Source organism: Nesoenas mayeri (genome assembly GCF_963082525.1).
Source record: "Nesoenas mayeri genome assembly, chromosome: 17".
Lineage (NCBI taxonomy): Eukaryota > Metazoa > Chordata > Aves > Columbiformes > Columbidae > Nesoenas > Nesoenas mayeri.
In genome coordinates this window covers 10,325,535-10,340,706 of record NC_137565.1, presented here as the reverse complement: position 1 = coordinate 10,340,706, position 15,172 = coordinate 10,325,535, and the positions used below count along the sequence as shown (strand labels likewise).

The following is a 15,172-nucleotide window of genomic DNA, read 5'->3' as shown; positions in this document are numbered from 1 at the left end:
TAACCAATTCTAATTTCTAGTGTCTTCTCCATAGGATATTGTGGTATGGGTTCCACAGTTATATTTTCTGTATTTGTATGCAGTTCTTCTGGAGACAGATGGCTAAAATAGCATGTCTGGCTTGAAGTTTATTTTTTTAGCACATAACAATTGCATCTCCCAAATACTTCTGATCAACAATATGGCTAATGTCTGTGGTTGTAGTTATAAACCTTCCTTAATCTCAGCCTTCAAGAAGCATTGTAGCCTTCACAGCTCGCCCCTGTCCAGTCTCACACATCTGAAATCCGCTGAGATGACCATCGTGCATTTAAAACACCACACCCTATAGCTCATTCTGCATGTGGCAGGATGCAGACCCCCCTCTCTCCCCCTCCCTCCTTCAGTATGGAAGGAGTAGACACATCTCCCTCTCTCTGCTACTCGAGGCTAACAGCTTCTTTTGTTTGGCCCCAGAGCACCCTGGCCAGGGCCATTAGGAGAAGGGAGTGCGAGGCGCCAGTGAGCTGCTGGGCACCTGCGGCCAGTGTGGGGGATGTTTGGAGGCTTCAGGGGCACCCACAGCCAGTGTGGGGGTGCAGAGAAGCTTCTAGAAGCTTCTAGATCTGATCAGCCAATATAAAAAAATGGGACTCTCGTCGAGACTCCGCCCATTGTCGCAGGTCTCTTGGAGCACGAGCAAGATGCTGCCGCCGAGAGCCCCCTCCCCGGGATGGAGACTCTGCTTGCCTTGCCGCCACATATGTGAGTAAAATTAGCCCTCGCAGGATTGCGCGTGTATTTATACTTTGCATGCACATGTGCACGTGTAACTTTCCCTGCTCAATATGAGCATGTGTAAAATTAATCCTCGCATAATCGCGGGTGTATTTTCCTCCCGTGCTTCCACATTTGCACGTGTAACTTTCCATGCACATTTGGACATGTAACTTTCCGTGCACATTTGCACGTGTAATTTTCCGTGCTCAATACGAGCACGTGTATAAATTATTTCCTCGCACAATCACGAATGTATTTTCCTCCCGTGCTTCTGCATAAGCACGTGTAATATTTCATGTGCATTTGCACATGTATTTCTCCTTGCAGGATTGCGAGTGTTTTATAAATTTACCCTCGCACAATCGCGAATGTACACTTCCCGTACTCACTACGAGTACGTGTATCTCTTTAAAATAATCCCGCACCGTGTTTAGGCAAGTGTGTACTCCTCCCGAACTCAGAGACGGCTCCAGCATTGTTTTGGTGAAGCCGTGTGCATGCACACTGTGGACCGCCTGTTGTATTAGTTGCTCTCCCTTAATAATTTTCCTCAACTGATATGTGAACCTGTATTTAAGTCACTTTTGGAGTGCTAAAACCCTGTTTCTTTAATGAAAGTTGTTTTGGACCCTGTTGTCCCTTAAACTAACCTCGGGGTGCCTCCGTGACACCATTATTCATATGACATTGCTGAGGAGCAGGAAAAAGGCTGGAGTGTTACCAGATGTGAACATGCATTATTTTACAGCCTCATGCTTATAGAAACCCTGCTGGAAAGCGGTTTGCAGCACCCCAAACCTAGCTTAGTGCTAAAGCAACTCTCCCCCACCCCGCATGTCACCCACCCAGTGAAGTATTTGGGCAGCCCATTGTATAACCCAACACGTGTCCTGAGCATCGGGGTAACTGAGGGAGCTGCGTAGCTGTGGGGAGATCCCTTGAATCCAGCGTACAAACCACCAACTCAAACCCAAAGCAACGACGACTCCTATTACCTTTATTTTTAAACTCAGGAAACCTCATCATGTGAAAAGTGTGAGACAATGTGCTGTTATCTAATAAAATGGACAGTACAAACTGTGACTTATCTATGAAAAAAAAAAATCAAAATATTTGAATATTTTATACTTTCACATTTGTCTCATTTTCATTGAAATTTTTAGTGTCTTTTAAGTTTAAACATCTCTCATAAATTATTTTTTGATCTTCTTGAAATACACCCAATTGAGCTGTCACTCAGAGACAGTTGCTTGACAGTTCAAAGACGTTATTACAGTCAGTTGTGGGGAAAAATTATCTTTTACTGACAACTGGTATTTTTAAGACATTTGAAACGAGAAAAAAATTAATTCTTTAGTCTCCAAGTTGGCACAATCAATTTATCAGATCGTATGTTGTGGCAAAAATTATGGGTATTTTATTATATTGCAGTGTATAAATAGTTTAGTGAAAAAGTAGCTATCAAAATCCAAATTCAGTGTTGTGCTCTAATGGAAAAATGAGCATATTCTCAGTAAGCACAAATGTTTACAAATATGTAAAGGGTGAGTGTCAGGAGGATGGAGCCAGGCTCTTCTTGGTGACAACCAGTGGTAAAACAAGGGGTAATGGGATCAAACTGGAACACAAGAGGCTCCACTTAAATTTGAGAAGGAACTTCTTCTCAATGAGGGTGGCAGAGCCTGGAACAGGCTGCCCAGGGGGGTTGTGGAGTCTCCTTCTCTGCAGACATTCCAACCCGCCTGGACACCTTCCTGTGTAACCTCATCTGGGTGTTCCTGCTCCAGCAGGGGGATTGGACTGGATCCCTAACATTCTATGATTTTGTGTGATTCTTCTCTCCTCATGGTCTGAGCCACTCAGACTTAGATGCAGGGAAGATTCTGCCCCTGGATACCACCCACCCACTTGAAACAACAAATCTTAATGCTCTGGCCTCTCAGGTGCAACCAGTTTCTGTGTAGTTTCATTAAATAGATAAGGCTTACTTAACTATTACTCTACACAGAATGCAAAGCTCATTTTTCCTTCTAAAGTTTGCATTCTGCAACAAGATTTTCACTCTATCAATCGAGTGGCATAAAAGGTATTAATAAATAAAAATAAACTTCTAAGAAGTATATGTGGCCAGATAATACAAAATACTGGTTTTGTTGAGCAGTGCAACTCATTGACAAAAACAACCCCTGTATGTTGGAAATGTGAATTCTTCTTGTGAAGCCTTTGAAGACATAAAAATAGAAGACTTCTCACACGTTGAACAACTAAAAAGCTGTCTGTAGTCAAAAATATTTTGGAAATTAATAGGAGTAATTACTTAAAATTTCATTAAATGTCAGGTCTGGCTTGGTTTTAAGCCCTAGCTTGTCTCGGTTTTGCAAAAGATTTTTATAGATTACAGCGCTACCCACTCTACAAACCATATGCCCTAGAAAATGCAGGTCCAAAAAAATAAATCACAGTGTAAGCTTGTTGACAAATGAGTTTGCAAAAAGAACAGTGTACACCAGAATGGATCAAAGTCAGAGCCTTTATTAAATGTTCCTTCTTTAAACAGACTGCATTTAATCCCCCTTTCGCATTTGCAATTTCTAAGGCTATTTTAAATACTTCGTTTTAACAGGGATTTTCACTCTTCAGAACCGTCACAAGCAGCAAGTTAGCAGTACGCAAAAACAATATGCTTTAATCACTGAGTTCTATTCCTGCTTCACAAGGTCTGTGGAAAATACTTCAGTACTGGATTTTTTGCACAGACCCGGGAAAGGAAATAGATGTCACCAGAGTTTAAGCCTGATGTGCTCTAGCCACATCACACAGTTGGCCACAATTTACCATTATTGATTAGTATATCTGTTTCTTGCAAATTATCTGTTTCAAAAAGGGGACCAAATTTTCAATTTTCACCTAATGCGGGTCTAATTAAGGCTATTCTGGTATATTTGATACTAAAATACTCTCTGGGAGTCCTTTTCATTAAATCCCGTCAGAATTATCATTTTCAAAAATGAAAACATTTAAAATAGGTGTTTGAGTTGAAATGCTGATGCAGCGGCCGGGTCAGTGTTTTCTTATCACGTCAGTATAGTGTCATCGATCTGTTCCTCCGAGTCCGCCTGGGCCGCCAGCTTCCTCAGAGATCGTCTGCAGCTTTCGTTGAGAAGCTCCAAGCTGGCAGCATCTAGAATCTTGGAAACCGACTGTGGAAGGAAGACAATGCCAATTAGCGATTCCTTACGACATACCATTCAAAATAAGAGTGGAAACGCCGTAAAAGCTGTATTTATCTAAAATCTTTCAAACGTACCAAAATCCTTCATCTGGTTTTATGATTCCGGACATAGGAACTATCCAAAAGTAGCTAAGACTTAGAAAAGCAGTCTGGAAATGGCTGTATGAAGTAGTCCATCCCAAAATGCTCTCTCTAGCAGCACTACTGCTGTGGTGGGATTATACAAGTGACAAAAGTACTGAAGTCACAGTCCCAGCTGAGGAACTACAGCACAGTAAAGGGCTGAAGGCATTTTGAAAGCAAGGCTACCACGTTAAACATGGGAGTTATGTTAAACACTTTGACTTTAGTAATACCACAATGTATGGTTGTACAGTATTAGTATCACATATTTATTCAAGGCTTTGCACAAGAATACTGATGCAGGTTTAAATCCAAACAGGAATGTCCCACTCCGGCTATTTCCTAACAGACTGAGGCTCCTGGCGCAACACCAAACCATACGCAGAGCAACGTGACACACCTCTACCAACCATCACATTTTCTTCTGTCTCATACCTCAAGCACTTCTTCACCCGCTCTCATCTTCAGAAGGTTGACAATAGCTTGGTCGCTGTAGGCTCTCACACTGGTGTTTTTGTCCTTTGTGTTGTCCAGAAGTGCTTTGAGAATTGGTTTAATTGTCGGAGGATCCAGTGAGGGAAGATGGTTTTTATTTGCCCACCAGATCATCTTTTCTGCCACTAGCTTTATGTCACTGGATGAGTTCTGGAGACACTGAAGGAGATAAAGATGGACTTAAATGCAAGGACGGGTATTTAAAGCAGTAGTTAATACTTTTAATATTTAAGTCTTTTAAACTACAACAAGAAAACCAAACAGTTTTCAACTCACATGTACACAAGAGATAAACTTGTTAGCACCAAGTCTGACTAAACTGTGTAACAGTAAAAGAAGATCAAACCCTGAAAACAAGACACATTTTCAAAAGAAAACTTCTAAAAATGTGGACGGCAACAGGGTCATAGGCTTCTGTCAACTCTCAAGGAATGACAATGACGACTAAGCGCAGCAAAAGCACCTCTAAAATACACTCAATCAGCAGCAACAGCCAAGTCAGTCTCTGGTTGGAGTATGAGGCACATTTCAACAGTGGATTTAATTTTAAAATTAAAAAGTAGAGCTCCGTATTTTTTATTTAATCTCAGCATATTTAAAACATGAAAGCTGACATCTGAATGTCAGCTGCATTAATACTTGATAAAGGTATTGTGACAATGGTGATACTTGGATTTTAATGCAGTACTATGATAGAAATTAATATATAAATGTAGGATTTCAAACAAAAAGTCTGCTTTGGAGAATGATGGTCTGCATCATGTCAGTTTGCATGTTTGGTAGTTTTTTAAATAAATTGAAAATAAATGTAAAGCCTGAAAATGTAACACATTTTATTTACAGTAAAGATGACAGGCAACAGAAGAAGCAGGTACCCTGCTCTAGTGCTACTCCTATCTCCCTGTCTTTTCTAAAACATTAAATATATCCAGAGGTTCTAATGTTTAAAATTGAAATCCTGTCTACCATGAGGGATACTTTCATGGGGAGGGGAAAAACCAAAACCACACACACACAAACCCCGCAAACAAAACCACAACACAAACCCAGAACACCCAAGAAAGAAAGGACTTGTGAGGTAGAATATTTAAATATATGTCAATTGAAAAAAGCATTAACTTCAATACTCTCTTAGCTCAGTCTTTGGGATATACTCCCTTCCACAAAAGTGGAAGTCAAGGAGACCTGCAGCAAAAACAGGTAAGAGTTGGTATTTGATACATAGAAAACAAAGGCCCTTTGACCTTTAGCAACCTGAAAAAACTGCTAACTCCCCACCACCCCTTTCCTCCTCTGACAGCTGTTTTGTTACTGCCAAGGAAAAAAAAGGAAAGATCAAAAGTCACATTTCCATATGACAGCAGGGGTAGTGGTATTGTATGCACAGCTGCAAAGCAGGCTGATAAAGTGTTTCTGGCTGTATTTTGCCACAAAAATATCTATCTAGATTTTCAAGGATTTAGAGCTTCCCAAGCTAAAGCAACCAAGCTTTCAGTTTTCATGCTGGTTACCATACAGAAATTTGACAGAGAAAGGCCCCCTTGAGTTAGATCCAACAAAGAGTCAGATGACAGGACAACACCGCCAGGTAGCTCTCGGAAAATGTTTTACCTTGATGAAGAGGCTGGAAAGCTTTGGAGGCAGGTTCCCTCCTTCTTCCATGTGGTACTTCATAAGGAAGCCCATCCCTCTGATGCCACTAACTGCAATGGGAATCTTCAACATAAAAATTGGTGTTACTACAGCAGAGTTCAGTGGCCTGCATAACTGCACCCACAGATACATTGACTAGTGAGCTGCTGCGGAAGGCTACACAGATCTTTAAAAGCTGCAGCACGCAAAGCAGGAAAATACTGAATTAATGTTACTGGCTAACGAGAGAACTACGAGCCATATGGAATAAGGTGGCAGGCCCCACAGAGCCCACAAGCTCCCTACACCAAATTAACTCATTCAACCCCAGATTTAAAATCTTCCTCCTAAAATGAAATATTGTTTGTAAACCTGTCCCGTGAACGAGAACTTTAATAGGGGAACAGAAGCATAATTCCAGTGAAAGCTACTCTGCACCTGTAGATTATTTAATCCTCATCTCCACAGAGATCAGAACTCAAAAGAATCACAACAGTCCTGTAATTTCATTCTAAAACTGCATCTAGCCGAGGGACAATCTTCACACAGCACTTGGGGATTTCTGTTCTGTCTGGTACCACAGTGAACTTGCACACCTTTTGAAACTACTCCCCACAAGAGCTTCCAACAGAACTGCTACACTCTCTTGTAGCACTCACCCTGTCAGCAGTAGCATTGCTGAGGATCATCTCCTGGACGCTGTTGTAGTATTTGGGGGAACACAGCCTGCTAGGAGCAACGCTGACAGCCACCGAGAGAGCCAGGCTTCGGCCGTGCCTCACCATCCAGTCGATGCCAGAGACATCTGCTGCAAGTGGGAAAAAAGAACAGATACCCAATTCCTCTTCATTTAAGAAAGCTTTTGTCTGTTTGTCAGTTCACTTCCACACAATGAGATAATAAGCAGCATCTAAAGCAATGCCTCGCTTCCTCCACTCCTCCCAAAAAACCACAGAGTGCTAACATGCAACACCTCTACCAGACAGGAACACTTCAGCAGATATGGAAACCAGACATAGGTGACTGTCTTGTTCAACCCTGTCCAGCCCACATCACTTAGTGGATGAAACAGTTTGGCATTGGAATTACACAAGCTTTGGCTCTCTAATGTAAAACTCATCTGTAATTTGAAAGCAGATAACATATTCCCTTTTTAATTCCATTGAGAATAATCCCATAGCACTCCCAACCACTCTGAGTTCCTACAAAACTCATGCTTTAATCTGACTTAGAGGCAAATTAGTTAATTCCCCAAAAGCTTCTGAAGCCGTTGGATGTGATCCACCATGAGCCAACCTAGGGTCAGTGTGTCATCAAAAAAAGCGGAATGGCCCCTCCTGTTCACCCTGCCTGAACATCCTGTCACCTCCCATCCTCTCTGTCAGCACTAACGATCACTCAGCCGTGCTGCGACTTTCATCACCTCATCTGAAAACAAATAACCCCAAATTACAAGCACCACCCTGCGCTCGACTGTGTACCACGGTGCACAGATGAACAGCCACGAGCAAAGAGAAGTACAAGAAAATCTCGAGTGGAGATGCAGCTTTAAGATAAAGAGGAGGAACCTAAACAATCACCAAGTTTGCCTGAACCAATTCCAGTCACCGTAAACAGCTTCACCTACCCAGTAAGTGCTGGTGGAGAACGGTGCTGAGCTCCTCTTCCGACAGAAATGCGCACAGCTCTGCCAAGCAGCCGGCCGAGGCCATGCGGGTGGCGTCCTGAGGGGGAGAGGAAGAGAAGAGTAACACCCGCTGAGCTCAATACTCATCAGAGACAAGGAGCAAGAGCAGCAAGTGACAGGAGATGATATGAAATAGGAGGAAACATTTTAGTAGATACCTTTTCACTCCTGTTACCTGTGGGTTTCTCAGTTCCTAAGGTTTCTCGTACATAATGGAACTTAAAGCCAAATCCATAGTCAAAAAAAGCCAGCAGAGAAGTGTTGGAGATCTCATATAAATTCTGATTTGTTAAACGGAGAAGTCATCAAGATGAAAGTGAATGTTTTAAAAGATGTGTTAAGAGTGAAGCTTAGGTTCACAGTCTAGAAAGTATGTGTTACTTCCAGTCATCTCTAGGTGAGCTTATCTCTGTGATAAACTCACATTACTTTTCATTTAAAAGTGCCAGGTTTTGGTGTTTTGGCTGGCCTGTGTGACAACCCCAACACTATTCCTCCCCACCCTGACACTTACTATCCAGTGGGAATTTTTCAGTTTTTTTATTCTAGCATACCAACAGTTGCATGTCTATTAAAACATAACACAGAAATTCCTAGGTGATTAATTTTAGTCTCACAGATGATACTGTTGCTATCTGCCATGTACAGAAGACCCTCTGTGAAATGTGGAGAGCTTCTTACTCATTGAAAAAAAATCTGCCGTTATCTGAAAAATGTCTCACACTAAATGATAAACCCACCTGAGAGCCTACAAATGCACACACGTGCATATAGTGAAAGTACTGCAGGTTTTCTCCAAGATAAAAAGAAAATCCTGACTTCAGAGCTGCCTCACACGTTGGTGAGGAGCTGCAGGTCAAACCCACATATATGGTTGCTAAGGAAACATTAAACTCACAGATTTTCAGAGTTACCAGTGATTGGCTACAAATCTCTAATTCTTGCACCTGACTCTCAGCTAAGACACTTCAAGGCACCAACCAGATCGATTTTACAGGCCATACTCAGTTTAGTGAGTAATGCCTAACCACATGCTTCTTTATATAAGTTTCTTTCCACTCTATCGTTAGTAATTTTCCCCAGAAGTTATTTTAGAAAATAATTCTGTTAGAAAGTTCAGGTTTTCATTTTAACACTGTCCACAGCAGGGATGCTCTGCAGCTGGCTGCAGCCGTACCTCATCGTGTCCCAGCATCCCCAGAAGCACTGTGCTGATGTTCTTCCTGATGGCAGCATCTACTTTTGCACCAGCTCCTCGTGTTACAAAGCGCAGGGCTTGCAGCATTGTGTCCCTGGAAGTGATCACAACGGACACTCAGACACTGCCTTGCCCCAAAGAAGAAACGGAGCTCCGCATACCAGTAACAGTTCCTTACACAGCAGTTACACTGATATTCCTTACAGTTTAGGAGACTGATACTCTCTGCACTGGTGAAAACTCCATGATAGACAACATTTCCACGTTTTGTCTCTCTGCTACAATGTAAATATTTTCTGACTATTCAAATATTAAAAAAATTCTCCAATGAGGAAGTTAATTTCTTAGGGATCTGTGCACTTAGGATACAACAGCTGCATTACTTCAGGTCGGATTGACAACTGAAACAGTCTTGTATCTGAGAGTGAGCTGCAGTGGGTTGTTCAGGGCAGGAGAACCAGGCCAATGTGAAGCAATGCTTCCCTGAGAAACTGTCACAGCTTCTGACCCAGGACATCCCTTCATCCATGTTCTTTGGTTTACAACCCTTGAGTAACAGTTAACACTGTTCAACTAATAAGTAAATATCACTCTCAGAACTAAGGGGGTTTTGTTCATTCATCCAAGCCCTTTCTTCCGTCCTTAGTTAGCAGAAAGGCCTGAGGTATCACCCACAGCTCACCTGATGGCAGAGTCATCACTGGAACGAATTCCATTCAGCAGCTCCGTGAAGAGAGGATCCACTTTGACATGGATGACGATGAGTTTACCGAGAGCATCAGCAGCTTTAAGGCGAACAGCACGGTTTGAGTCTTGTAGGGCTTTGGTGAAGGTTGTTTGCAACTGGGGCAAGAATGGTTTCAGGGCAATCTCAACCTGTACCAGAGAGGAGAGGAGGGAAAGTGGTGCAGTCAGGTCTGAAACAGTGGTTAAAATGAAAGCCGGACCTCTTCTATAGCAGTTTGATATCACAAGTAGCCCTTACTCAGATCTAACACACTGCTAAAATAGCAAAAACATGAAACAATACTTTACCACAAGACTTTTAACTTTTTCAAATCTTATTTTCTGCACACTGACATACAGGAGTCATGCTGCAAAATTTTACACTGTCATGAACAACCTTTTGTACATAAATGATCATCTCTGCACTTAATTCATAAAGATGGTGGACACAGGAGAGACTAATTACATGGTAGTTTTTAATCACTTGACAGTGGGACTGACATTTAGGAATACTTCTAAGAAGCCCTGTGATTCAAGCATTGGGGGCTTTTTTTTGAAATATCAAATCCACCTGAGCTGTGTTTACACAAAAGGCAACAAATATTTCTGAAGGTTACCATGGCAAACATTCACAACAGCAGTCAATTACTTTGAATCTTACCTTAGCTAAAAGAAGGCTTAATGTTTCAAGCAGAGCCACCTTGACATTCCAGCTGAACCGATCTCCCAGGATCCGAATCAGTGGCCCAGTAATGCTCACCACAGATGGTTTAAGAGCTTCAGCAGAAGTCAGCTTAATAACCAGCCCTAAGGCCTTTGCTGCCTCCTCCTTCTGCTCTGGATTACCAGTTAAAACACCTTCCCGCAGCACCAGGAGTATGGAAGTCACTCCCTGTCACGAAGATGGGATAAGAAAGCTTAGACGCTAAGATGCAAAAAATGCGTATCTTATTTTTGCTCCCATTATACACCAGATGCACAAACTTGGAGAGTTTCTCTCAATTTCCTGTTGACCTTCAGCTGCCTGCTTCCACATTTACAGAGCTACTTTTATTTGGTTTGATTTCATGCATCTATGCCTCACTAAGCCAGTTGCTATGAGAAAAGTGGTGGCGGCTCAGGCAATTTTTAAACCAGAGAAATTTGGCACAGAAGTCCAGCATTACTCCCCCACAGAATGCAGTGAGCAACCATGACTTATGTGCATAACAGAATTGTCAAAGATCTTGTTACAAAAGGAGTCTCCTGTAGGGTAACAGCAGCAGTGACCTACAAAAAGCCTCTCTACAGGTTTGGAATGCCCAGATAGTCACTGCGTCTAATAGCTGTGAAGTTGTATCGATCAGTTCCCCCAAAAGATGGGGTATTTTGGCTGTAACAAATCCATGCTCATTGTGACCCTTTACCTTCTTAGGAATACAGAATCCTGGCACATGTTCGCCTTTGGCCTCATTCCCTACGGTCCGGATATCCCTGTGCAGGTCCTCGATGAGAGCAAGCTGGTTCGCAGCGTCTAATTTCTGCAGGAGAGAGAGGGAAGACAAAGATGAGGCAACCAGCTGTTCTTTGCGAATTCTTCTCAGGTGTGTCAAGAGAAGGCACCTGCTTCCTGCCTCCTCCAAAGACCTGGCTTCTGGCTCACAAAGCTGAGGCCAAGCTCATCTTAGAAATCTCAAATCTTTGCAGCGTTTGCAGATATAAATGTAGCTTACAATCAGAACAGCAGGTTTGATTTAGACAGTATTTTACCCAGTTATCCCCGTTTTCTCCTTGACAGGCATTACCACTGTAACCTTTTTCGGCTGCTTCTCACCTTGGTGATGGAATTAAGCGCATCCCAGCTCTCATTCAAAACTACAGGGTTGGTGTCATTAAACAGACGGATCAAGCCTGAAACCAAGCTCTTCAGATGACCGGTGTAATCTGCTTTTGTCTTGGAGCAGTAGATATTCAGCATGACAGCTGCTGCCTGTCTCATTCCCAGCTCAGGGCTGCGGGTAGCTTCAAGTAAATCTTCAGTTATAATTCTTTGTCCAGCGTCATCTTCCACAGACAGGATTACAGACTGGCAGTTTGCCATCTCCTAAAGAGTCCAAATTAACTTCACATTAACTCTCAAATAGAACAAAGCCAAATTTAGCCCCTGGCTTCCCCATGTTATCCACAGCATTATGTCTTGGAGAGATACTACAACATATCCTGCTTGCTAATCGTTTCTCCATAAATAGCTGGTCGTATCACCATTAAAGGCTCAACTCAGTCCTGGAGCAGAGATAAGTATATAACCAACTCTCAAAATCTAACAAGTGACCAGACTCTGTGGAACCAATTGCTGAGCAGGTTGCTTTCCAGCTGCAGAAGGGCTAATTTACAGAAATTAGAGTAGCTCAGTCTCCCCCATCTTACTCACTTGAGAGACTGTGAATCTTGTCAGATAACAGTTTTTTGATTTGGATAATTTAATGTTGTGCGTCATAATACTAATTACAAGCCGGTCTGTGGGTACATTAGAGATCTCCAGGTAGACTTGGGGCTAGAAGCTGATCTAATGGGCATCTACAGCAGACAGACAACAGGACTCTGTCACTCACACTCCTGATTCACCAACTTATGTACATGTCTATCCGCAATCACAACTTCAGGATGTTCTCTGGAGTCCAAGTATCCGATGTTTCGGAAAGCAGTACCGGAGCAGCGCTGCATGCAAAACAGGAGATTTCCTCCCTTCAGCCCTTTAATCTCTCAGTCTTCTACACCAAGAATAAATACAAAGTTAACTAGACACTCTGGCAGTCCTCCAAGAATAAGTAAACTGAGAATTATATCTTGTTGCAGGCGAAAGAGACTTTTATATGGATACAAATAGATTTGGAAAGCATACGTTTTTCGACTCACAATATGCCACCAGGCAAAAAGACTCATCCTGAAGAAGCTAATGGACCGAATTAAAACATGCAATCTGTGACTCCAGAGAACACGGGTTCTGTGCGGGGAAGCAAACCCGAAGCTCTATCTTGAGGCAGCCTGTCATAACAAAGAGCTGAGCCGTGCTACTTGCCAACTGCTCTTCACTGGTCCCCAGCTTCTCTTTCAGCGCAGACATCATAGCAGGCAGGATGACACCCAAGTGCCGTGTCAGAGCGTCCCCTGCCACCGACGAGAGGAAAGCCAGCACACGGGTGTTCACTGGGGGAGTAGTCAGCTAAAAAACAGAAAAGCCCAAAAATATGAGACAAGCAGAAAGTTTTTTCAGAAGGAATCTCACTTCATCCACACCATGAAAAATGCCTAAATATAAACAACATGACAACCCAGATGACAATATTTTGAGCACAAAATCGGAAGAAAATTTCAAACTATGCTCTTTCTTTTGGCATAACAGTCCAAAGAAAACTGGCAGCAAGCAGAGGAAAAAGCACAGTTCTGAAGTTTAAAATTTGTTTCCAATTTTACCTTTGGCACCAAATAAGGCAGCACCACACGGCTCTTGACAGCCATGACTTGTTTAAGACCATCCACAGCAAAGTCAGATGTCTCTTCATTATCCTACAGGGAAAGAGAAAGTCACAAACCTGAGAGATGATTCGTGACACAGCAAGTGAAACCACATTTCAAGTGACAATTTGCCATGAGATCGTATCACCAACACACAAGTCCTTCTATCCAAAAATGCTCTCATATTATCTAGCAAAAACCCAGACCAAGCTCTTCTGTCACATCAGGAAGATTTTCTGTGTCAGGAATGATGGCCAAGCAACTCAGGCAGGTGATGATGGCAATTCCCTAGCAGAGCCAGGGGGAGGAATTCCCAGGCCTGTGCTTCAGCCATGAGACCTTCCCTACCGATGGCTCCATGGAGGAGGCAAAACAGAACAGCCATTCCCTGGAAGGTCTGCCACTACAATCCTGCTTCTCCTTTAAGCCAGTTATTCAAAACCTGTCACACAACATCACTAATTGAGCTGCTGACTAATGCTGAGCAATGCTTACCAGCTGCCTCAGCAAAAATGGCAGGATATCTTCAAGAGCTTGATGGCCAATTGTTGAGTGCAACTGTTCGAATGTTTTAGCTGCAGCCTCTCGCACTTCTTCCAGAGGGTCACAGAGCGCTTTTCTCACTGTAGGAACCAGGGATTCGGAGAAAAGCAGTACCTGAAGATGCAGAGATAGAATTGCAGAATGTCTAAAGCACAACAGATAGGTGCATCTCAGTAAAGTAGCTAACAATGCAGAATTTGCACAACTGAAACTAAATTGCAGTTTGCTTGAAATATATTGGAAGAAAAGCAGGATTAATCAATACAAATAGTTGCAGAGTTTAAGGCTACCTAGTGGATGATTTCTATTATTATATCTCATAAAAGTCAGAACTGGGCAATGTTTTAAATTTACCGACAGACACACAAATGCTTACATTTTCCTGAACAACAGCTCACGTTAGTTATAAGCCCTGAGTTCAGTCCATAAACCAAGTCCGGCACAGCTGTATTATTCTGTCTCAACTGCAATACCTGCGCCGTAACATAGATACCTCAGAAACTGGAGATTTCCCCTTCCACATTGAACTCACCGCGTCCCTGCTGGTGGATTTCATTATCTCGCTCAACCCAATGCAGACTCCTTGCCTCTCATCACTCTTGTCTGACCTCAGTCCTTCTTCCAGAATAGGAATGATCTCAGGAAGGATCTTCTCTCCTAACTTTCGGACAAGGTCTCCTAATGTCCGTGCTGCAACCTGTCCCCAGAAATTTATTAATTAACTATTTTCCCATTTTAAAAACTTATGAAGATGAACTGTGAGCAAATATTAACTTTTGACCATAAACCACTGTTCACAGTATAGACAGAGTAGTAGGAATGGAAATACTACTGTTGTAAGTAACCATAGCAAAATGGTTTTGCTGTCATCACAGTTGCCGTCAGCAAAGAGAGAACTCAGACATACTCATGGTTTAATTAATTGTTAAATTAATGACAGCTTTGGAGTGATTTATAGGAAAGAATTATCCTGTGTTCTTCAGAAGTGAGATCACACAGTCACCTGCAGTAACGGGAAGGCATTACTCAGTTTCTCACCGTTCGCTTATCTGCACAAGTACTGGCCAAGAATTTCAGCAGAAGCCCGAAGAGGGTTGGCAGAATTTCACGCAACGTGCGAGGAGTGTTTGAGACCACGATCTTCCAGACGTGCAAGGAGGCCTGACGCACCACCAGCTGGGTGTCGGAGCGGCCCATGTACAGGCCTGCCAGCACCCTGTTCCTCCTCTCCACACCCAGAGCACTAATAATAGCCTGCAAAGAAACAGCACACAATTGTATT

General features: G+C 42.6%; 1 protein-coding gene across 3 annotated transcripts in view; it reads right to left on the bottom strand.

The window, feature by feature from the left end:
* Positions 1-3,281: 3,281 nt before the first annotated feature.
* Positions 3,282-15,172, bottom strand: part of GCN1 (GCN1 activator of EIF2AK4) — a 42,049-nt gene continuing 30,158 nt past the window's right edge. For 2 of the 3 annotated variants that reach the window (XM_080355423.1, XM_080355425.1), the window contains exons 44-58: positions 14,929-15,144; positions 14,423-14,587; positions 13,843-14,004; positions 13,306-13,398; positions 12,911-13,054; positions 11,666-11,935; positions 11,259-11,372; positions 10,514-10,744; positions 9,809-10,002; positions 9,106-9,220; positions 7,869-7,965; positions 6,901-7,049; positions 6,221-6,325; positions 4,550-4,768; positions 3,282-3,959 (exon numbers count right to left, since the gene is read on the bottom strand). In XM_080355423.1, the coding sequence (XP_080211549.1) occupies positions 3,834-3,959; positions 4,550-4,768; positions 6,221-6,325; positions 6,901-7,049; positions 7,869-7,965; positions 9,106-9,220; positions 9,809-10,002; positions 10,514-10,744; positions 11,259-11,372; positions 11,666-11,935; positions 12,911-13,054; positions 13,306-13,398; positions 13,843-14,004; positions 14,423-14,587; positions 14,929-15,144 (2,400 nt within the window). In that variant the 3' untranslated portion in view covers positions 3,282-3,833. The remainder of the gene's footprint in view (positions 3,960-4,549; positions 4,769-6,220; positions 6,326-6,900; positions 7,050-7,868; positions 7,966-9,105; positions 9,221-9,808; positions 10,003-10,513; positions 10,745-11,258; positions 11,373-11,665; positions 11,936-12,910; positions 13,055-13,305; positions 13,399-13,842; positions 14,005-14,422; positions 14,588-14,928; positions 15,145-15,172) is intronic. The other variant, XM_080355424.1, reaches the window with a different exon arrangement.